This window comes from Lepisosteus platostomus, chromosome 6 (assembly GCF_059453375.1).
Source record: "Lepisosteus platostomus isolate fLepPlt1 chromosome 6, fLepPlt1.hap1, whole genome shotgun sequence".
NCBI lineage: Eukaryota > Metazoa > Chordata > Actinopteri > Semionotiformes > Lepisosteidae > Lepisosteus > Lepisosteus platostomus.
This window is the reverse complement of record NC_142616.1, coordinates 44,477,961-44,500,941: the sequence shown is the minus strand read 5'-3', so window position 1 is coordinate 44,500,941 and position 22,981 is coordinate 44,477,961. Positions and strand designations below refer to the sequence as shown.

Genomic DNA, 22,981 nt, shown 5'->3' with positions numbered 1-22,981 from the left:
GTGTGTGTCTGTCTGTGTTCAGGTGAGAGAGTATGTGTGTGCGTGTGTGTGTTCAGGTGAGAGTGTGTGTGTCTGTGCGTGTGTGTGTTCAGGTGAGAGTGTGTGTGTCTGTGCGTGTGTGTGTTCAGGTGAGAGTGTGTGTGTCTGTCTGTGTTCAGGTGAGAGTGTGTGTCTCTGTCTGTGTTCAGGTGAGAGTGTGTGTGTGTGTGTCTGTCTGTGTTCAGGTGAGAGAGTGTGTGTGTGTGTCTGTGTTCAGGTGAGAGAGTGTGTGTGTGCGTGTCTGTGTTCAGGTGAGAGAGTGTGTGCGTGTGTGTGTTCAGGTGAGAGAGTGTGTGCGTGTGTGTGTTCAGGTGAGAGTGTGTGTGTGTGTGTGTCTGTGTTCAGGTGAGAGAGTGTGTGTGTGCGTGTCTGTGTTCAGGTGAGAGTGTGTGTGTGTGTGTGTGTCTGTGTTCAGGTGAGAGAGTGTGTGTGTGCGTGTCTGTGTTCAGGTGAGAGAGTGTGTGCGTGTGTGTGTTCAGGTGAGAGAGTGTGTGTGTGCGTCTGTGTTCAGGTGAGAGAGTGTGTGTGTGTGTGTCTGTGTTCAGGTGAGAGAGTGTGTGTGTGTGTGTCTGTGTTCAGGTGAGAGAGTGTGTGTGTGTGTGTCTGTGTTCAGGTGAGAGAGTGTGTGTGTGTGTGTCTGTGTTCAGGTGAGAGAGTGTGTGTGTGCGTGTCCTGACCTGGCAGATTGCGGCCTCGTTCTCGTCCAGGTTTTCCCGGAGCTGCTGCAGCTCCAGCTCCCTCTCGCGCAGCTTGTCCTCCAGCTCCCGGATCATGGCCTCCTCTCCCTCCGCCGGCGCCGGCGAGCGCCCACAGGAGCCGCTGTCCGACAGGGGCTGTCCGCGCCCGCTCAGGGACCCCGTGCTCTTGCTGGAGGAGGAGCGCCCGCTGTCCGAGTTGGAGTGGCCGTGGCCCACGCTGCCTCGCGACGCGGGCTCCAGGTGCCCGCTGGGCGCCTCCCCATGCACCAGGCTGTAGGTGGCGCTGCTGTAGGTGGGCAAGCTGGACAGGGAGTTGCGCCCAGAATCGGACAATGTGCCCGACTGGCTGCCTCCACCGTTGCGGCCACCGCTGTAGGAGTTGCGCTTGTCACCGCTGCCCCCCCCGGCCGCCCCCGCTCCTGGCAGCAGCAGGTTGAGGCTGCCCTGGCTCTCCGACAGGCTGCCCCCTGGCCGCGGAGAGAGGTACTGCACTGAACTGCGGTTCTTGGGCACCACCGGCTTAAAAGCTGTGGGCCGGATGAGCGTCTTCTCAATATTCTGAAAAACAGAGAATCTTAGTTATTGTGCCATCTAAGCCCACTGTGACTGACTCACTTCTAAAAGTTCTGTAATAATATGTAATGCATCAAATTGTGCCAGTAATTAGATCAAAGAAGATCTTCAGCTGGAACGAAATCCAGAAGATCCTGCAGTCCTAAAAACGTACTATAAGATTATTACATTTCTGATCAGGGGCTGGATGTTCTCCTGTTTCATCCCGGTTAGTCATCCCATTGACTGAGAATGCTGGTTATTTAAATTAAAAGAGCACAACAAGTTTAAGTTATGAAGATGTTGCTCTTTGGGTACTTTTCCTGTTGTGCTAACTGCTGATCTGGATGTTTTTCCAATAGTCTGATTCGGCTTTCTGTGCATGAGTGAACGGGCTCACCAGCACACTTGTAAGGGGGATATACTGACTGTGCTGCGATCATCTCAGGGGTCTCCCCGGGAATTTTAAGCTAAATGTTGTCGGAGATATTAGAAGACATTACAAGAAACCTTGTTGTGCAACTCAGACATTGAAATTGCACCTGATCAGCTACAGCACAGACTCGAGATGCAAAATCCTTGTCCTTCTTCAGAAGCATGAAGCTGCCGAGTGGAAACCGTTGCCCTCATGCTATGGAATGTGTAAATCGGCGTTGCTCCTGCAGGGGGCAGTAGACTCACTTTCTCCAGTTTGCCGGAAACGGGGATGAGCTTTGGGGGCGGCCCCCCGATGTTCCCGTTCAGGACCCGCCCTTCCCGGGTCTCCTCTGGATCGCTGCAGGGGCTGCTGGGAGTCAGGTGGTTGTCGTTCCAGTCTCCGACGAAGTCCTCGTTCAGGTAGGCGTAGTTCCCGTTGCTGACCAGCGGGTCCTGCGAGCCGGCGGTCCGGAGCTGCTCGTCAGGCAGTTTGCAGGAGGCCATGCCGGGAGTGGGCCTGCGGCACTTGCCGGTGAACTCGGCGGCCCGGCAGTGGCGCTCCTGGTGCGTGCGACCCGAGATCAGGCTGCTCACGGAGCCCATAGCGCCCTGGCTGGCGGGAGACCGGGACAGAGGGCGGTGCTGCGCGTCGACGCTGGAGCTCTGGGGATCAGTGGGGACGGGCAGAGTCTGCACCAGTGCCATGGCGGTCACACGCTGCGCCCACACACTCTGCAAAGGACACCACGCACAAGGTTAGAGGGGCAGGGCGTCAGGACACACCAGACCGCTCACCACAAAGTCTCAGTGCAGTACTGCAGGCCGCTGTCATTCAATACACAAGTGGGTCAGTTCCTCCACACACGCGAGGGGAGAGGGCTCGGTTCAAAATGGCAGCAGGGCCAGTACAACGTAAATTTCTGAACCAATGGATCTTTCCCGCATTCATCATACATTCCAGCACATCGCGGCACTCTTTTCTGCTACAACGTGTCTGAGACTGAATTCTACTTCCTTTCCGTCAGGCAGTCACATTATCAGTAGAGCTGAGCTAAAGGGAGGTGTTGCCATAACACACCCTGGATGCCAGTTCACTGCTGTGGAAACACACAGGTACACTTCCAAAACACCAGTGAACCTGGGCAGCATGCCTTTGGAGCAGGTGCAAGGAAATCAAGGCATCTGCAGAAAACTAATATGAACATGTGAGAACTCCACATAGAAGGTGCAACAGTCCAGAATTAAACCCTGATGCCACAGTGTGAGGCTGTGGCGCTGAATGCCAAAACGCCCTTGCCTCCCTCTTACAAAACTGTTAAAAAATAAGAGGCACGTTGAACCTGTGACCTGGTGCCTCATTAAACTGTCTGAGTAAGATTCCTTTAAGGCCAGGAATTGTCCTTGATTATGTCCCTGGCTCCTCAACTCCCTGATTGCTGGACCGATTTCCAGTGCAGCAATGTCTTTTTGAAATGTGGCAACAAAGGGTCTGTTGACACTGCCTTGAAATGTACTTAAGCTCACAGTACCTGTAGTTATACACAACTCTAATATGGTATAACAACACTATAGGGTTTGGCCTGATCACAGTAAGATCACAATGAAAACGGCATTGTGTAGCATGCATAGTATATCAATGCTGCTCATTTCAATATGACTGGGCTCTTGATGCCCTACCCTTCCATTACTTGACCCCTCAAAACAAAATCTAAAAACAGGTTAAAAAAAAACACCATAACACTGGAGATCTGTACCGCTCAGAAAAAAAAAATGCTTATTCAAATGTGGGTTTTCAGTTCCATTTTCACAAGTCCTAAGTGGCTCACTAAGACTGCCCTCAGAATCAGTAAGGCATGAGTGCTACTGACCAGACTGCACCAGCAGTCTTAGTGCTACTAAGATGTTTCCACTAATAGCTAAGCCTTCTGGCATTCATTATGGTAGTGTGACAGATAAGAATTCCTAACTTGTCATACTTTAAAAAATAAATCAGACACAAGAGGGCTCTTTCCAAACCAAATTGTGCAAGCATGTGATTTTGCACTGATATTAGCTCAATTATGGCCTGCCATTGTGGCACAAAGTGACGGTGAAGTAGACTTCATCTCCACTAAATCTTCTTCATATCGGAGAAACTGCCGAAGGAGTATGATTTAAGGCCAAACACACACAATGGCTCACTCCAAAAATAACCGCCCATTCAAGCGGGCTGCAAGTCGCTTTAGGCTTCCTGTGTGATGTTAGAATGTAGCTGGGAGAGGGCGACACAAAAGTCTCCTTTCATCCCGAGAAAGAGAACAGCTCAGACCTCTGCAGGCTATCTGTCTCATTATGTTACCAACAATGGCTCGGCCCTCCCACATCCCATCAGCTCCTGCAGAAAACGCCAGCACCACTTAGCTCAAATAGCTGGTAAAGGTCAGAGGTGAGGGCGTCTGGAGAAAGGTGTGTGTGTGTTTCACTTTTCTGTCCTTATTTTTACTGCTCCAAAGTGTTTTTTTTGGTTTTAGATCATTAATTTTGTGAGTCCCTGTGTGCGAAAGAGGGCAGGACTGTGGGTGTTGTGATTCGTCATGTGCAAGCCAGCGTGTCTGTCTTCATCTTGTTTCTGTGCTCATTCTGTGTTTGCTTTTCTCTTAAGGGTGTACTGCTGGTGCTCACTGCTCATCTGCATCGCTGACCATGAAGATGCACATGTCTTGGTCAAGGTATATACAAAGGTCTTCTGCCTCACTGCTCCCTTCTTCCTTTGTCCTGTATGGCCCCAGGTCCAGTCCTGCAGCCGAATCCACACACTGACATTCCTGTCCGTACGGCTGGGATCACAACATTGTCAGCTTTAATCCAAGCATGGGTTACCATCAGGGCTAGAGTCCTGCAATGGCTGTCTTGCTGGATTTGTTAAAGCGACAGCAACCAAGCTTCAACTCCTTCAACGCCTCAGCCACAATTCGGATGTGCATCAAGATCTGATATCACCTAGCCTGAGTTTTCTCAAGCCTTAGTAAATCAGAGAGAAACACAGCAAGAAAATCCTTCTTAATTATTGCTTTGTCTGATTCACTCTTTTCTGTCTGAACCTGTTGTGTGTTCCTAGAAGAGCACTGCTTGACACTTTCAGCCTAAGTCTCTTAGTCCCTGAGGGTCAAACGAGCGGTTTTTATGCTACACTGTACAACTACCTCCCTTCAGCCAACTGTGATCCTGGAGAGCCATAATCCAGCAGGTCTTACCGGTCACGCTTAACCCAGCAACCTGTAAGGACCCAGGACACGTGACTTCGATCAGTTCAGTGAGTTAATGGATTCCATTAAGTCAAGAGTGGCCAGCTGTGGCCCTTGACAGCTACAAGGTGCAGGGATTTTCACTTCAAATCATCTCTGAACTTCTTAACCGAACAAGCCACTGCTTCAGTGCTCAAAATGAAATTGGTCCGTGCTTTCAGAAACTGATGAGCTAAGGGAGGTGGGGTAAATTCTGCTGGGTTGTGGGATGGCCGAATATTCCAATTCTGCCTCTGTTAAAGACTACAATTAAGACCTTCCCTTTTTACCAGGCCTATAATGAGGTTATTTAGTTGTTTAACATTCCTTAACTCATTTGTATGATTTCTATACAAAACCCATTATCCTGACTAATTTATTAACGCAGTATTACACCCTAGCAGCCAGAATCTCACAGTAATATCTCATTCTCCTACAAGGAGTACAGGTCTGGGAGAAACTTGTCAGCTGACTATCCTTCAGACAAAAAGGTGCTGATGCTGACAGTTCAAAGGACACCAGACATTCCAGTTTATAAACAAACCACAAGGCCCTTTTACCACCATGAACGGTGGTATTAGAGACCATTTGTCTTAATTCAATCCTATTAACCCAAACTCTGAGCATCAGTTGTGTTAAGTTATCTGCAAGAATGTCAAAAGATCTAGCTTGACAACATACATAGTATTTGCATGTCTTCCCATCTGACAAAAGCACACAGCTGTGCAGGAGATGAGCAGGTAATATTACATGCCATGCACTTCCTCAACACCTGTCAACCAGGATGTGTTTCTCTAATCCTGAAAATACACTTCCCTGATGATGTTTTTAATGGAGTAACAGTGATTGCCAAGTATCCCAGATTTTTTTAAGGCAGCCTCAGATACCAATAATCCAGAGACATATGGGCATGTCCTGGCTGCACAGTTTGCTACCAGAGTGACCGACAGCCTAGAGTAAAAGCCAATGCCCTGCCGATCAGTGCAGCGGGATCAATACCACTCTGTGGGGGAGAGCCAACATGTCCTTGACAGGCTGGCCTTCCAATCCACCACTTCTTCCCAGGGATGGATCATTCTGGATCACTTCATCCTTTTCCTCATTTCTTTTTCAACTCCGGAGTCATGTCCGTCTCCGATGGGCCAGTCATTCCACCCGCTCTGAAGCAGGGATAATGCGATTAGAGATCTCCGCGGATTGGATCTGACCCCAGTGACCCCATGACCCCCAGACAACGAGACTCAAGAGCTTTCCTGACCTCGCTGTGCCCTCCCTGACCTTTCCGGCCTGGGTTTTTGTTCCCGCTACTCAGAGCAACAAATCTTGGAGCTAATTTGGCTCTGATGTTTTTTCTCCTTCTTAAGTGAAACTCAATTATACAACCTCCCCCAACTTTCCCCAGAAGGACTCAAGGGACTAGGAACTGGTCACTTAGCCCAAATTCAGGTGTGTGGGAAGTCTTTTTCTGTAAGGCCAGGTAAGATTATGGAAACGAACTCCAAAATCCTGGAATCCTTTTGATATGGGTTAGTTAAGAGTTAAGACACCCCAACCAATTTCCTCCATATCTGACAAAGAAGAGAGGTGTCGTTTTTAAATATATATTTTTGTTTCTGGGGAATCTAAAATAAAGATGTGTGTTATTTTGTCCTTTAAGCTTTAATATTATAACCTTGTTTATGACATACTGTTACCTAGCGACCCTCATCTGCTCATTAGATTTTCAAGTTCCTGTAGTCACATTAAGGCCTGGTTTCTCCAAATTCACACTTGCCTCCTCCTAGGACTATTATGAATAGATGGAGATATACATTTTAATTTTATTAGCTGTGTAATGGCTGCTTTAACGAGGCCCATCTGGCACCCTGTATTTAGTCATCAACCAATGACACTGAACAAAGTGAAGCAGAAACGCCTGGATTACACTTAGGGCTGTGCAGCTTTTGATACTTACAGTATTCTCAAAATAAATTCCAGAGCCTTTCACTTCCACACATACTCAATTATAGTGCATTTTTAATGACTTGAAAACACCTCCACTCCAAGCACAAGTGACCCATGCACAGAAAGAGTTGTGTGAAAGGGAGCTATGCATTTAACATAGCTCCCTTTCACACAACTATGTATGTAAATCTCAGCATGATATTTATTGATTTGAAAAGTCTGAGATATTCTTCTGTTAGTTTAGCACAGGAGTCCTTAAAGAAGTACATGTTTTGAAAAGCCAGGAGTACATCCTGTGTACAAAACAAATTGAGAATGAGGAGGAACAGGTATTGGTTAAGGAGAGTTTTCTAGCCAAATACTGAATCAATAAGTTCTCTGTCCGGGAGGGCATAACGAAGGTATGGTAGTTATGGTGGTGATGGTAGTCACAGCTCTTGAGTCCTGGGTTTGATTACAGATGGGGGCCCATTCTGTGAGTAGTCTGCATATTCCCTCTGTGTCAATGTGCGCTTTCCCCAGGTGCTCCGGTTTTCTCCCACCGCCTGAATACCGGCTGGTCAGGTATTCTCTCTGTGCTTGTGAGCCCTACAGTGGGCATGCTGGGCTACTGTGATCATTACCAGGAGTAGGCAGCTTTCTGATACTGATTGGCAGTTATCTAGGCTGTGATTAAGAAACGACCACCATAAGACAGAGTTCATTACAGCTTTAAAAGTAGTCAGGTCAGTAAGCACTGAATAGAAAACACTAGGGCTATAATAATAAAGGCTAAATTACGGTTTTGGGGATGATAAATTCATTAAAATAACAAAAAACAGTGAAAGAATGTGATATAATAATTTATAGTTTTATGTTCCTGGGGTAACTCAACACAGGAGGAAGTGTTCTGACACCACTTTGTGCCTGTGCTCTCAAGCCTGCTGTCAGTGTGCCTCCTCTCACCAGTATTCTAGTAGCCAGTGCCTGCTATCCCCAGGATGCTGTCAGTGTGCCTCCTCTCACAAATACACTAGCGGCCAGTGCCTGCTCTCTCCAGCTTGCTGTCAGTGTGCCTCCTCTCACCAATATGCAAGTAGCCAGTGACTGCTCTCTCCAGCCTGCTGTCAGTGTGCCTCCTCTCACCAGTACGCTAGTGGCCAGTGCCTGCTCTCCCCAGCCTGGTTTCAGTGTGCCTCCTCTCACCAGTACGCTAGCGGCCATTGCCTGCTCTCTCCAGCCTGCTGTCAGTGTGCCTCCCCTCACCAGCACACTAGGTGCAGAATACTCTCTCCAGAATACTCTCCACCATTTGCAGGAAATTCTTAACATTTACAGTAAACAGAAAATGTATGAAATGCCTTTTAGTGGGTGTTTATTAAGGATTTATCCTCTGTTGATATTTAACTGTCGTATCAGGCAAGTTGTTTCGACACTGTCCGCAGTGCATACCAATAGAAAACTACAGACTAAACTTGGAACACAAGGATTTTTACAGTGAAAGAGAGACTTTTGAAATAAGCAGAAGGCTCTGCCATATTCACAGCAAGAATCATTAAAGATGCAATATTTGATTATACTAAACCTTAGTATTTTTTAACTTTAAAAATCCATTTAACTGCCTTTTCACTGCTGTTTTCACACACAAATAATGCAAGTGCAGAGACAAGCAGCCCCCACATTCAGAAGGGACAAATACAGAAAGTTGTGCATGACAGTACATGCCTTTATTACAATAATAAATTTGATACAATTAACAGCAGCAAGGATTTAGAATCTTCTTTCGTTCCCCTATTATTTTAGCTCATTAAAGACTCGAGTCGCAAATCTTTGGCTAAGAAGTGTCTCTCTGCAGCAAAACCGGAATCAAAATGAGGTAAAAAAACACCACCCCCCACAGCTGGGCCTTTTCTTCCTTTTCATATGAGGACAAAAAAGACAATACTTTCATCTACAGTCATGCCTGGTTTGCCACCCGTTTTTTCACAAATCCCTGCACTGCTTCTAGTTATGTAATATCCAGTTTAGTATAAGTATTTGCAAATGATCTAAAGTGAATTTCTCCGGTAATGTTCCTTTTAGAGGACACACATTAGCTTATCGAGTAAGGCTAAATTGAAAAGAAACTTCTGAGGCATCCCTGCGTCACACTGGCACACAAATACGCCAAGGAAAGGTTTATTGTGAATGATTTAATGTCAGTGAAGACGGTAACTATTTGCAGGTGTTTTCAATTAGATCCAGTGCGAGGGCCCTGGATTAGTGATTAAATCCAGTTATGGTAAGCATGTTAGAAGCTACACTGTTGTCTGAAAGGATTATCCTTGTGGCGCCAAACGCTTGTGGACTCCAAGCTGCCTCTCTGGTGCTCGGTGTCGGCATTCCACCTCATCCCCCACCGAGCTCCAGACCCTTTCTGAGCATTTCCTCTTTTTCCCCTAACTTTGCAATGACTATTTCTCCTTTCTCCTTTCTTTTCTAGCCTCCCGATTTGGGATGGGGAGCAACTGACGAATGCAGGTTACCACTTCCACCCCCGAGCCGCGCGAGAAGAAAGACTGCGTGCTCTGCTCCGACATGCCCACCCCGTCAGCCTTTTATTCGTCTGGGGCTCTGCAAGCTCCACACTCCACACTGCCTTACAGCACAGTTACAACCCGCTGGAGGAACAGGGACTCTCTGACTGCTTGCTTGCAGCTCGCAAGCGTTCGGCAAAGCACAGAGGGGACTCTGCACAAGTTCAGGCACAAAATACCCTGATCAACACAAGCCGACTCAAGGCTGGCAAATTTGTAAATTGAAGTGCTGGTGTCTGATCTATTTTATGCACTTGCTAAGTCATTAGGAAGCCCCATTGCTGGACATTTTTGAGCATAAAAATACCTAACCAGTGGAATTACTTAAGATGGTCATCAACTCCTCTTTATTTATACTGACACAAGCATGATTAGCTGCTTATTCCCTGCCCACTTAAGATCTTCTGCTGAGATAATAATAAAAGTGTTACAGCTTCATCTCAGTTTCTCATTTGGAAATACACCTCATATCTGGAAATCAGCTTAGCATCAGCAACAAGAAACTCTAACCTGGCTCTAAATCTCACTTCCTCTCACCCTTACTGACTCTGGATGTGTGGCAGTGCTGTTCAGAGCCAGGCTGGTGTATCTCAGTTCTCCAGACAGGACCATTTGAATATTTAGTATTCCTTTACAACGACACCCTGTTGTGCAAAACACTGCAAGTTGTGCACAGGACATGAAAACAGTACGTCACTAGAAACACTACTAGATTAATTTGTTCTACTAGGCTGCTGTGTTTAGCATGTAGGGGTTCCTACCACTGTGCAAATATCCAGATATAAACGGTGCTACAGAGGCAGTGGACCGTGGGACTGCTTACGAGCGATAGCACCTCTCAGAGACCTAAAAATGGAGAATGGTTGGACAGTAGGGGTGTGTTTGGCAGATATGCAGTAATCAATGTTAAATGTAGGTGGGGCAGAAGAATAATGTGAACTTTTCAATGTACCGAGTGTTTCTGTATTTCAGCAGAAAGCATATCCAGGCAACACTTAAGAAAGAAAATGACAGCTACCATTGATAGTACACTATCCCATGATGGTGGGACTGTGGATGCCCCTTCTCTCCTATGGCATTCCCATGCCAGCCCAGAGGGCACCAGGTGAGGCGGTGCTGGGACTAGGGTGATGATCCCAAACTCGCTTGCGAGATTAATAGAAAGGAAGCTATCCATTCTCCTGCATTCGTAGATAGTTGCTGCGGTTACTATGGAAAATGACAGACAAAAAAACCTATAGGTTTAAAGCTTGCCTAGGGTGCAACTTTGGGGCAATTAGATGGAGCAGACAGTTTCCCATATGGGGTGTTAAGAATGTTTTACAACATCTAGACAAACCTAACCTACACACAGACATTTCCAAGTCCCACAGACAGGACAAGGAAATAGAGGGAGTGCTCCTGGAAACTGGGACTGGGCAGGCGAAACCGCAGCCTGAGTTCTGACCAGGAAGCTCCAGCAGTGTCATTCTGTAGACGTGCAGACCTGAAGCAGCGTCCTCACTGTATCGCTCGTGCGGTACTGAGTCAGGCCCTGCACGGCAGACGCAAGGCGCCTCAAAGCCGCTCGGTTTAAGAGGGCTGAAGAAGGGCACGCTGCCTTGAACCTGGCCCACTTCTGCCACAGCAGCCCCTGGAGCCTGGTGCAAGGAGAGGATGATCAGTACAGCCCCTGGAGAAAACTGCACTGGCGAGCGCCTGATCGCTGATCGCAAGCGAGGCCGGAACAAGTCTCTTTGTGGTACCCCTGCCGATTGCCTCTCAGAGCCCCTGGTTACAGTGGGGGACCGGCTGCTTTGTTCCGCTGTGCTGCCCCTCTTTAGGAATGCATGCAAATCCGGGGTTAAGCCAGACCACCTTCCCTTTTCACTGACATTCTCCACAGCCACGCCCTCCCGCCCTTTCCCGACACACGGCTCAGCTGCCGGAGCTGGCGAAAGGGCCCAGCCAGGGGTGACGGAATCGGAGATGGGCGCAAGAGCGATGGGATTAAGGCTCCCTTATCACCCCGTTTCCCATTAATAACGTGGACAGGAGACAGGCAGCCCCATGAGATGGGGGGGGGGGGATCTGTATGCTCCTCTGCATCAAGCAGGAAGCGTCTCTTTGCCAAGGAGGCTGTGCCAAAAGACGGCAAGCTAGCGTGCTGGCACAGCTCGGCTCCTCACTGGAGCCCGTCTGCATTGTTGGAGATGTCCAGTCCAAAAGGGAGCGGATGGCCTGCAGCTTGTGAGGTAGTCAGAGCACATCTAGGCTTTGATCTAAAATACAGAGGAGCTACTCAGCTCAATGAAATGTAGGACACAATGGAAAACTCTTCAAAGAGAGACAAATTAATCTGTATTTTCTGATACTGTACATGGAAATGTAAAAACACGTGTGGAAACTATGAAGACATACATTTAATAAAAAAAAGGGTGGCATCTCTTTACACAAAGAGTTGTGGGAGTAAGGAACATGTTACCCAGCCATGTGGTTCTCTTTCTAGGAACAGTTGGATGAGATCCTTGGATCAGTTAACTACTCACTACCAAATGGGCCACACAGGCTGAACAACCACCTCTTATTTCCACAAGAAAACTGCTGGAGCAAACTTGGGATCCGCTCTGCAGGGAATTGTGGACTACTATTAGCCAGCTTTGAGGTTCAATACGGACTACAGCTAAAGTGTAACATGCTGCTTAACTTACTTAACCCAGTGTCATGCTGTACCCATCCACACTGAACTGCAGATATTCCATGAGGTCTGAAACTCTAGCTGCACAAATGAGACCACAACCAGAAACCATTAAATCCAACTGGGTCAGCATCACTCTAAGGTACACAGCTTACAGTGAACACTAGCACATGTAAGTCCCCAATATACACTGGGGTTAGGGACCAGAACACTGTGATGAATAGCAAAGGTACAGTATATACATAGTTTAAACATGCAAACAAATACATTACAGAGGATCCTGTTAAAGGTCCAGGTTCGATTTTTTCCACACACCTTCACATTTTTAAAGTGAGCAATAAAACCCTTGATACACTGGTGGGACCAACACAGTGTTAAGATCTCAACTCCAATGCTGGAGCAGAGCAGTTCATAATACAGTGCAAGTCAATTGCAAACAGCACAGTCTACAGGTAGAAGACTTTTTAACACCAGATTTTGGGCTTCTCAATATATTTTCATTTCTGGAACAAAATACCTCCCAAACCACGATGCCGCTGGGCTTTGATGTCTTGAAAAACGATGTAAGTGCAAAACGATGTACTGTATAGTGGGGTGACTGATATTAGGGACCACCTGTACATACGATAGGATTAACAGCAACTGAACCCGTGATCAGCACAGCTTCCTCACAGCTCTGTGTGTACAGTACCAGCGTGCAATGCATCGCAGTGTTATGATGCACTTATTCACCCTGTTCCTTGGATTCATTTACCAATGTCTCCTGAGGCATTGATAAATCCAGACTGCGATTTCTTATTTAGAGGCCGGTTCTGTAGTTAGACTGCAGAACGCCGAGGAACGAATGAAAGAAGAAATTCCTCTTGCAAAGGTAGACAGGGTGCTTTTTTTTCTTTTAAAAATGACGTGGGTTCCTGACAACTTCAAGGGTCAGCTGCAGCAGGGATCCAGACTTCAGGTTTCTACAGTTTCAGCTAAACCTAAAACTAACAAACAGACACGCATGTCCCTATTCAACACCAGCGTGATGAGGAGGCAGTCACTGGGCAGAAAATGGAAAACATACCTCATGCGCCGGAGGCCTAAGGAAATGAAATTCCGATGGTGTTACTGCTATTATTTCCACTCAGCCATGGGACCTGCTGCCTTTTGTAAATAGAAAGATTGATCCATTTATTAACTGGAGTGTTTTTGAGACTGTAAGCCCAGGCAGATTTCAGATTCTCACTGTAAGGGTCAAACAGCATTGTTCTGTCAGTTATGAAATGCACCCAAAGCATACACCCCACAATCCACTGAGCACAGCACGGCTCACAGGAACAGACACTTAATGTTCTGGTATGTGACAGGGGAATGTGATCTCAGCCAGAGTCATTCCCAACAGCACGGGTGAGCACAAAGGTTTGGAGACTTTGAGGATGCACAATCCTGGAGCGTGAGTGGCATATTCCGACAGGATTTCCATGAATCTTTGGAAGACTCAAACGTTAAGTTCTACTTGCTCAAAGAGACCAAGAAAATCAACAGGGTTTCATGCGCTTGAGGAAGTAGGGCTGAATATCCCTGATATAACAGAGAAATCTCCATGCATAATAAGTTTAATTGGCAGGTGCTACCAGCCAAGACATGGCTGTCAAACTGCCTAAGGTAACAGAAAGCAATATTGCTTGCAATGTTGTAAAAATGGTCAAGGAGGCAATTGATAATAATCACAGTAGCTCTCTAAGGCTTGCTTCAATCGTTCAATTCCTTGGTAGATGCTACTCTGAAGGCCAAGTGAGAAAAGCTTCAAGAGCAAAGACTGTTCTTAAGTAGCTGCAAGATACGCTTGATAACAACTTGAAGTATCACACAGTATAAGATGAAATCTAAATCTACTTTCAGTACTGGTTTTGATAAATAAGCTGAAAGCAAACAGTCGCCAGGTGTCGGCTGCAGAGTTTTACAAGTGTAATTTTGGTTTCCCATCACAGTCTCTCCGGCACACAAACCACACCATGTTAGAAGTGCAGCCCCTGCCGAGCAGTCTGGGAAGCCTGCAGGATCGCCCCCTGCAGGTCATTTTTCTCTCCTAAGTCAAGTCGACTTGCACTGTTGAGACTGCATGGCTGCCTTAGAGACCCCCCACCCTCAAGTGACATTCATCCCTGATCTCACATGTCTCTCCACAACAAGGCTCCCTGCTTCCACATAGCCCATGGTCGCCTGGGTGGTCAGACAGAACAGGATGTGTCCCAATTAGCACCTCTCGCAGCTAATGATATGTGACAAGACAATGAAGGGGTCAGGCCACTAAATAAAGAAAAGGGAATATATTGTGCGCTACTGCAAACATAACTCACAGACCCCATGAGCACTGCAGGAAGCACATCTTTGAACAACAACGACGCAGTGCTTGTCTGTCTTCCTTGGGCCGCAATCTTGAGAATCTCTCTTTCTGAAGTTACGCTATTATGAAAAAAAACATCTAATATATGCTGGCAAACATCCCCTGAATTAAAAAAAAACATCAATATAGTCCCTTTTAATCCCAGAGGGGACCCACTTCATCCCCCACAGAAGTACAGCCCCACTTGGGTATCACACAGTAACCCCACTACACAGTGGATCCGGGGGAGGAGGGAGAACAATTGCTTTATTAGTGGAATTAAATGGACGTTACGGGAGGCCAGATTGTACAAGCCTAGAGTGGAATTTAGCCTGGACACCAGGGTTATACGGTAACTACCTTACTCTCATGAACAGTGACCTGGGATCTTAAATGATAAAAAAATGAGGACCTCAGTTTCATGTGGCACCCAAAGGACAGCGCAGTGTCTCCAGTCACCACAATGGGGCATTTTTTTCAAATTATGGTGCAGAGTAAGGAGTGCCACCCACTGGTCCAGTAATGCCACTTGCAGCAGAAAACTGTTTTTCTTGGAAGTATCTCAGTCTAGTTTCTCATCCTAGTACTGATCAGGTCCAGCCTTGCTGAGCTTCAGCCTACTCAATGTCTACCTAGTGCAAAAGACGTCTTTCTTGGCTCCGAACAAAACTGAAACAAAGGTTAGATTCAATTAAATTTTTACATGATTGAATATCTACCAATATGACCATTCTAGCAACATCATCTAACAAAATCTCTGGGTCATCTTTAAAACTAACAGCTCCTAAATACCTACAGTAGGCAACCATTTTTCAAAGGATATTTACAATTACTTTGTTAATATGAACTAATCATATTCATGACCCTCATGAAAGAAACACTGAAACATGATTTCTCAGGTAACCAAACTGCATTCATAAGTGAAAATACTTGCTCCAACACATTTCTGACTGCACTGACAAAATTTCACCAGCTTCCACCAACAATCTGACTTGCACTTCACGTCTGATATGCCAAACATCTGATGGAGCCTGGCCATGCAATGCAGTTTTTCAGACAAATAAATAGTGAATCTGTTACCTCCACAGAATTATGGCCAGGCAAGGGTCAATAAACACATTTTTCAGCACTGTTGGGCTTGTGTCTTCAGAGAGAAAAGGTGTGCCTTGAGCCCCTCAAAAAAAGACGATTTTCCTTGAAGAAAAGTTTCAGAAACAAAGAGTGCAGTACCGTGCTATAGCAATTGCGAAAACTCAAGATCCACAAACTGAAAGAACTCTATGAGTTAATCCACACAAACTGTGTAACTGTCTGTGAAAGTATTTGTAACTTCAAGGGTAAAGAGCTCTAAATCGATTGGAAGTCAGTCAGCAGATAATTTCAGAGGGCTATATATAATGTGAGCACCACATCCCAAGCCAGAATCTCCTTCCAGAGTTTAGCTTGCAGTTTCCGTCACGCATTTACTTTCCAGTACTCTTAGTTTAGCCAAAATTAATTCATTCCAAATTTAAGATCCAACAACCTGAATGAACTATTCAGATTCAGAACTATTCTAAAATTCAGATTACAAATTGCCAGGTATAGAAGAAAATGTGAGTTTTGCAGTTTGGAAGAAATAGTGCACAGATCCAGGGAACAGCCTTGTGTACTTCTGGTTCAGTGCTTCTATGCTTAGTGTGTTGAATGAGCAGCAAATAACACCTCAGTCCTGCCTCAGATTGGGGTGCGTGCATTACAATTTGGGTTCCTAAGTTTCTTTATCAATTTAGAGGTACAAACACAAGGTCTAAAACTCTGCCTGTGCCCGAATGAGAAGCAAACAGGCATGGCATATAACCTTACTCTTATCAGGACCCGACAAGTCTTTGTCAAGACCTGGAATTATCTTTGTGCTGTAGGTCTTCATTAGAACTGCACACACGCTTTTGTGACCCTGTGATAAGCCCAAGTGGCTGCAGCCCCCAATGCTCAGCTGACGTCATGCCAAGAACGTGTCCTGTTGCCAAGAGCAATGACAGACGTCAAAGATGGGAACATCAGGCCACTGTAAGTTTACCAACAGAGGCGTGGCGCAAAAAAATTGGTCCCATTCTGAAACACAATAATAATAAGGATATGCCATGGCTATAAATGAAAAAAATGGAAAAAGTTATCTATAAAAAATGATGATAGAGCTTTCCTGTTCCAGACCACGAAGGAATGGTGCCCACTGGCCTGACTGATTTGCAACCGTATCATTTAAACCTCAAAGTCTTGATTAGATAGTTCCTGATCCAAGCTCTCTTCTGGTGAGAACGCTGTGTGTCAAGTTAATTACAGTGGGGCAGTGTTAAAAAGCCCATTAAGGGCAAGGAGGCCTGTGGGCCATGTGTGACCAAAAAGGAAAGTCAGCCCTGACCTCTGGAATGATGTCTGATATACTGAGCAAAAACAAAAAGTCCAGTCTAATGACAGGTTACATCGAGTACAACGGCAATCATTTAGATCTGATTCCAACAGATTCCCAAACACTTAAGCTTGGCTTAAGTTGCTGGAGTACAAGCATCTTTTCAATATCCTGAGCCAGCAGGCTAGCTCCTGGGAAAAAACACCCACACTACAGTACAGCACCTTTACAGACAGATTGCAAGGCAAATGAACATTTTGACAAAGTAGGCCACATATTCACCTCAACTACCAATTGCACTGACCTGTATTAGCTTTGACACTGGTAGTAGAAATGGCTCCATAGATGAATAATAATTACAAGTGCTTGCATTGAAAGATGCTTCACTTTTGTAAAGAACAAGCAGATGGGACCTCCGACTCATCTACAGGACGGCACCTCATACAGTACCGTGTCCCCTGTCACCATACTCAGGCATTGGCTTAGAAATACTGCGCCAAAAAGAAGAGTGCCACCTACTGGTCTAGCAACATTTTGAGTTTATAGTGATCAGTATACAGAAAAAACCTGAAGAGAACGTACACAGATTTGAGTGTTACTTTATCGACCCACTTTGTACTGTCCCAGTTTCTTTAAGTGAAATGTTCAAAATGTACAGTTTAATGAAGTGTTCAGGGACTCTGCAAACCGAAAATGAGCTCACAAACCCGGAAACAACTTCACTGTTTCAACACCTCATGCTGTCAATTGCTTGGAAGAAGATACATTGAATCTACCAGTTATGTGAAAGGGGGAAATCATGGGTGATTTCAGAACGGTTCTCTAGAATGAAGCTGTTTGCAACATAACATATCCTTAGAAAATAAGATTAGTTGAAGAGAAGCAAATGTGATGAAATAGCAAACGAGAAAAAAACCCAAACATTTTTATCATACCATTTTAGGGTTTAAATCAGAACGTAAACAAAGATGTACATCCAGTACTGAGGTGTGAAGTGAGCAGCTGCAAACAGCAGGCTTCCATCCAATTAAGGTTTAAAAACGGTATTATAAACAGTCATTTGACTGTTCCTGAGCCACTACAACGCTATGTATATATGCACTGTATATATAAAATGCCCCAGGGTTTCAGACTTAAAATATACAGGAAATGCATACGAACAGAATAATCATGTAGTGATGATAATCATATGGTTTATAATAATGACAGTAATAATTATCATAATTATTAAAAGGATAATTATGTTATGTGGTTACAAACAGCTTTAAAAATATGTTTGGGCCCTTTTTTAATGAATATTCTAGTTGTCAAGGTTATATTGTCAGGACTGCAGTCCCATTCACACTTGCTCTGAGTTCCTGGCACATTGAGCCCAATTTACTTTGTCCAACAGGTCTACAAAACCAGTAAAGCCAGAGCAGTGCTGAGACTAAATTTATTGGAGACAGACAAGCAGTCTATATACATCTGTAATGGGTTGGCAATTGTTCTTGGACAAGTTTTGTTTTATGACCAACTTGTCTCAGTTATACCCTTTCATTCAGTCTTGCTCCTCTTTGGCAGGGAGTGGTTGCCATGGTGTTTTGAGGCCTACAAAGTGTAGGCCTGGAGAGTAGCCTCAATTTGAGAGTGTTTTTAGGAGCTGACAAAGGGGGGCATACTGAACCCTTAGCATCTCAAAGCATCTGGGCTCTATTAATCCCCCGAGTGAAGGACAAGCTGGAAGCCTCACACAAATTTCTAGATAGACAAATAGGCTTTAGATAAACAGAGGCCACATTACATCCTCTGGCTGCTTTTTTCCGTGAAGAAAGCAGGAAGCATGAATGAACTGGAAAGCAGATGCAGGGCACGATGCATTTGGCTTAACCACAAAGATGAAGGCAAGGTGCCATCTGGGTGGACAGTGGTGGTCAACGGATTTTGTGGTAACACTGTGGGGATATTGTTTCAAACCCAATGGTTCAAGAGCTCATGCAGGGGGAATTGCCAGGCTGGCCAGGCCCATGCCTGTCTGTGGAAAATCACTGAGTTCACTCAGAGCAGGGAGGAAACCACTGGGAGGAAACAGTCCACGCTGGCAACAACTCAGCCCAACCTACGGACCTCTGTCCTTTCACAATTTATTCCTAAGCCAAGAGCTTTGGTTTATATTGAAAGCATATTACTCTTCAGGAACATAATTTTGTTATTTTCAATCTGTTTCTCAAGGTTCCAAACGAGATGCAAACACATTCCTATTGCACGGCAACATGATCAATTTCGGGATTCATCAACTTCATGATCTACACAGAAAAACAATATTCTGAATTATTCTTACCTTAATGGGAAATCTAAAACAGGTTTTATGAGTCACACATGCAATTCTTTTACAATGAACACTTCCCACAGTTAATTTCACCACACCAAAATGACTGATCCTTCTCACATATTGACTAGGAAAACATATAAAATCACCACTGTGTTTGGAATAAAGTGGTTATTAATAAATTTATGATGTACTTTAAAACAATAACAGCACCAATTTAGAATTATAGGGTTTCACAATTTTATCCAAAATGGTAGGTTCATAGTTTTAAATAGGAATTAAAACTCTGAGAATTTGTGCCACCTGATGTGAAACAGAAGCCTGTGCAAGTCCAATAGAGATACGGAGTGCTCAAACACATCCCATCCCGAAACCTTCCACAACAGTCCAGGAAGACATGCAGAAAGAATACCATATCTATGAGATGAGATTCTGCCAGTTGTCACCAATCATGTTCATTTAAGTTTCTACAAAATAACCTCTACTGGGATGACCCCGAAACACAAACATGTCTCTTCTGGCTCTGACTGAGGTTAATGAGAGTCATGGCACTCGGCTGTCTGGGCCCATGGGGCAGTTTGCAGAGCCCCAGACCTGCGGGACACTCTGAGCTGCTGCAGACATATATCTGACCCGCTACTGAGCCAGGACTCTGGTGTGGTCATTAGGTGTGGGCCCCTCACACTGCCTCTGGAAAGGCAAACGTTTCTCTGATGAGCAAGCAAGCAACGCTCCTTCTGCTCATCAATAAGAGTTCTGTTTGAAGGAACTAGTCTTGTGTTCAGCATCATTGGCTAATGACTCCCTGAAGAAGTATAGCTCTCATGCTTTAGAATAACATCGAGTCCTGCCTTACTATAAAAAGCAAGTCTTGACCCAGAAATAAAATGCACAAAAGGGAACAGGCATAAACACAGTAGCATGTGATGCATCAGCTAACTGTTAACATCTACAGTAAATGCCTAGATGCTATCTTTTAGATTTCTATATCGCACTTAACAATCAGTGTTGTCCTGTCCATAAAAGATGTCAAGCATTTTACCACTCGACACAACCATAACCTAACTGCACAAGGGTGGAAAAGTGTCTGTATGTTCTCCTTGTGCTTATGTGGGTTTCTTGCAGGTGCTCCAGATTCCTCCCACAGTCCAAAGACATATTAGGAGGTTAAGGGGCTTCTGGGAAACCTGGCCCTGTTGTGTGTGTGTCTGTGTGTGCCCTGCGATGGACTGGTGTCCTGTCCAGGGTGTGTCCCTCCTTGCGCCCGCTGTTTGCCAGGACTGGCTTTGCCTCCCCTACATGATATATATATAAATATATATATATATGAATATAATTTAGGTGGGTAGCTGCGTCAGCATGTGTAGGCTGCAAAGGAACAGGTAATAGGTTTATTCCATGCTGAAAAGAGAAAAAAAACACAACGTTTCGGCCGTGGAGCCTTCTTCAGGTGTGAGCTCTTCAGGTGTGTGTAATTTATATATTTAAATTTAAATAATTATTTTTAAGATTATGATTTTACTTTTATTTTTAATATACATTTAATATTCTAATTCTAAAAATAATGAATATAATTATAAACATTTTATACAGGTACAGTATCTGTATCTGCATTTTTGTGCGCACAAGATATTCATACCACAGGCAAATGGTGTGGAAAGTCAAGATTTCACTCTGTTTTGGGGTGTAAACTGAATACGCAAACACTAGAGTGATACATTTTCAAGTGACCCAAACGTGAAAATTATCTTGTTTGAAAGCTGTTCAGCACATATGAACTACCCTTTGTTAAGTGCACTGAGAAGTTCTGAATCATTCAGCTTGAACAGACGCCGAAGAAATAAATCATAGCAACTGCGTCAGGCTGCTGTGTGCAAGCACACGCTTACAAACGTGCGCACACACACGCACACTCACATGCACAGAAAACTGGAGACTGGGAATGATGGGACTGTTCACATGGCTAAAACCTCAACATGTCACCTTCCTAGAATACCCACAGAGCACCAGCACTCTGTACTACGAGGTCATTAAGTACAGTACCCAGACACTTTTATTACAGCTCGCTGTAATTCCTGGGATCGATCACACTACTGCTGAGCGAACTGCTTGGTCTCGTGAAGCACCTAGTTCACCAGCTACACTCCTCCAAGAGCAGCACAAACCTCCAGATGCGCTGCTCCCCCAGCGTCAGGGCGGGCTCTGAAGACAACACCAGTTAAACAGAAACACGTGAGGGTGCTGGCATGAAGCAGGGCTTGGGGGGATAGGTCAGTGGGTTGCGTAATCACGCAGCCTGCAGCAACGGCTAAAAATAGGCAGTCGAAGACATTTACTGTAACTCAAGACAAACGAACACAATATGCAGGCGCAAACCCAGGCGCTGGAAAACAGAGGCAAGGTCGAGTACAGAAAGGAACATAAGAAAAAAAGAACAGGACAAGAGGAGGGGATTCTACCCATCTAACACGCTTGGAAGTTAGTATCTCAACTGATCTGAGGATCTAATCCGTTTCTTGAAAGAAGCCAAAGTATCGGTTTCAACATCATGGCTGGGTAGTTAGTTTCATACTCCTACAACTCTTTGGGTAAAGACACACCTCCTATTCATGTGCACTTCTGCATAGAATCACCTTGTGCCCTCTTGGTTTGTGTTGCACTGTCGGTTCTAAAGAGGTTCTCTGGGTTGACTTTATTAATGCCTTTGAGGATTCTGAATTCTTGAATCAGGTCCCCCCATAGTCTTTTCTATGTTCAAGACTGAAAAGGTTCAGTCTAAAAACTAAAACTACTGTAAAAAAAACGAACGCTAACACCAACAGCTAGCTATAACACCGCGCAACTTACAACTGGCAACACACTGAAGCTCAGAGGGTGTGAGCCTAGCCAGCACCTGGATGGGAGACCTCTTCGGAAAAACTTAAGTTGATGCTCAAAGAGGTGTTAGTGGGGCCAGCAGGGGGTGCTCACCCTGCCTTCTGTGTGGGTCCTAATGCCCCAGTATAGTGAAAGGGACACTATACAGTAAAAAAAAGGTGCCGTCCTTCGGATAAGACGTAAAACTGAGGTCCTCACTCTCTTTGGTCATTAAAAATCCCAGGGAGTTTCTCGAAAAGAGTAGGGGTGTCATCCCAGCGTCCTGGCCAAATTTCCCATTGGCCCTTACCAATCATGGCCTCCTAAAAATCCCCATCTATGAATTGGCTTCATCACTCTGCTCTAATCCCCACTGATAGCTGATGTGTGGTGAGTGTACTGGTGCACTGTGGCTGCTGTCACATCATCCAGGTGGGGCTGCACATTGGTGGCAGTGGAGGGGCGTCCCCATTACCTGTAAAGAGCTTTGAGTGGAGTTAACAGAAAAGAGCTATATACAGTAAGTGTAAGGAATTATTATAATAATTACTTGTTTAGAAGGTAATAAACCGGAACTATCACAGAGGAATACTTCAAAAGAGGCCACAAGTCTGAAGTTTCATCTAAGGGACACAGCACAAGGAGGTTCAGTTACTTGTTCGGGTTCAGGAGTTCAGGGTAACTCAGAGTGAGTAGACCCTGGGACGCACAGCCTGAATTCAGGACAGTCAGCAGGCTATATGGTCTCCTACGAGAAGGTGGAGTTGAAGTGCTGTCAGACTTCTATCAGTTCTAAAAAAGTTACTGACTAAGCAGAAGCGTCTCTCCTGTCATCTAACCAGTAATCACTATGTACTGTTCAGCTGCAGCAGCTGTGGGCAGCCTGAAGGACACTGGGCAATGCCAAAGTACACA

At 45.3% G+C, this 22,981-nt stretch overlaps 1 protein-coding gene across 6 annotated transcripts in view; it reads right to left on the bottom strand.

Moving 5' to 3' along the window:
* The window catches only part of LOC148661779 (leucine zipper putative tumor suppressor 2 homolog), an 80,566-nt gene that overhangs the window by 10,844 nt on the left and 46,741 nt on the right, over positions 1–22,981 (bottom strand). For all 6 annotated transcript variants that reach the window (XM_088636036.1, XM_088636033.1, XM_088636034.1 and 3 more), the window contains 2 exons: positions 1,971–2,438; positions 717–1,295 (listed from right to left, as the gene is read on the bottom strand). In XM_088636036.1, coding sequence (XP_088492162.1) covers positions 717–1,295; positions 1,971–2,411 — 1,020 coding nt within the window. In that variant the 5' untranslated portion in view covers positions 2,412–2,438. The remainder of the gene's footprint in view (positions 1–716; positions 1,296–1,970; positions 2,439–22,981) is intronic.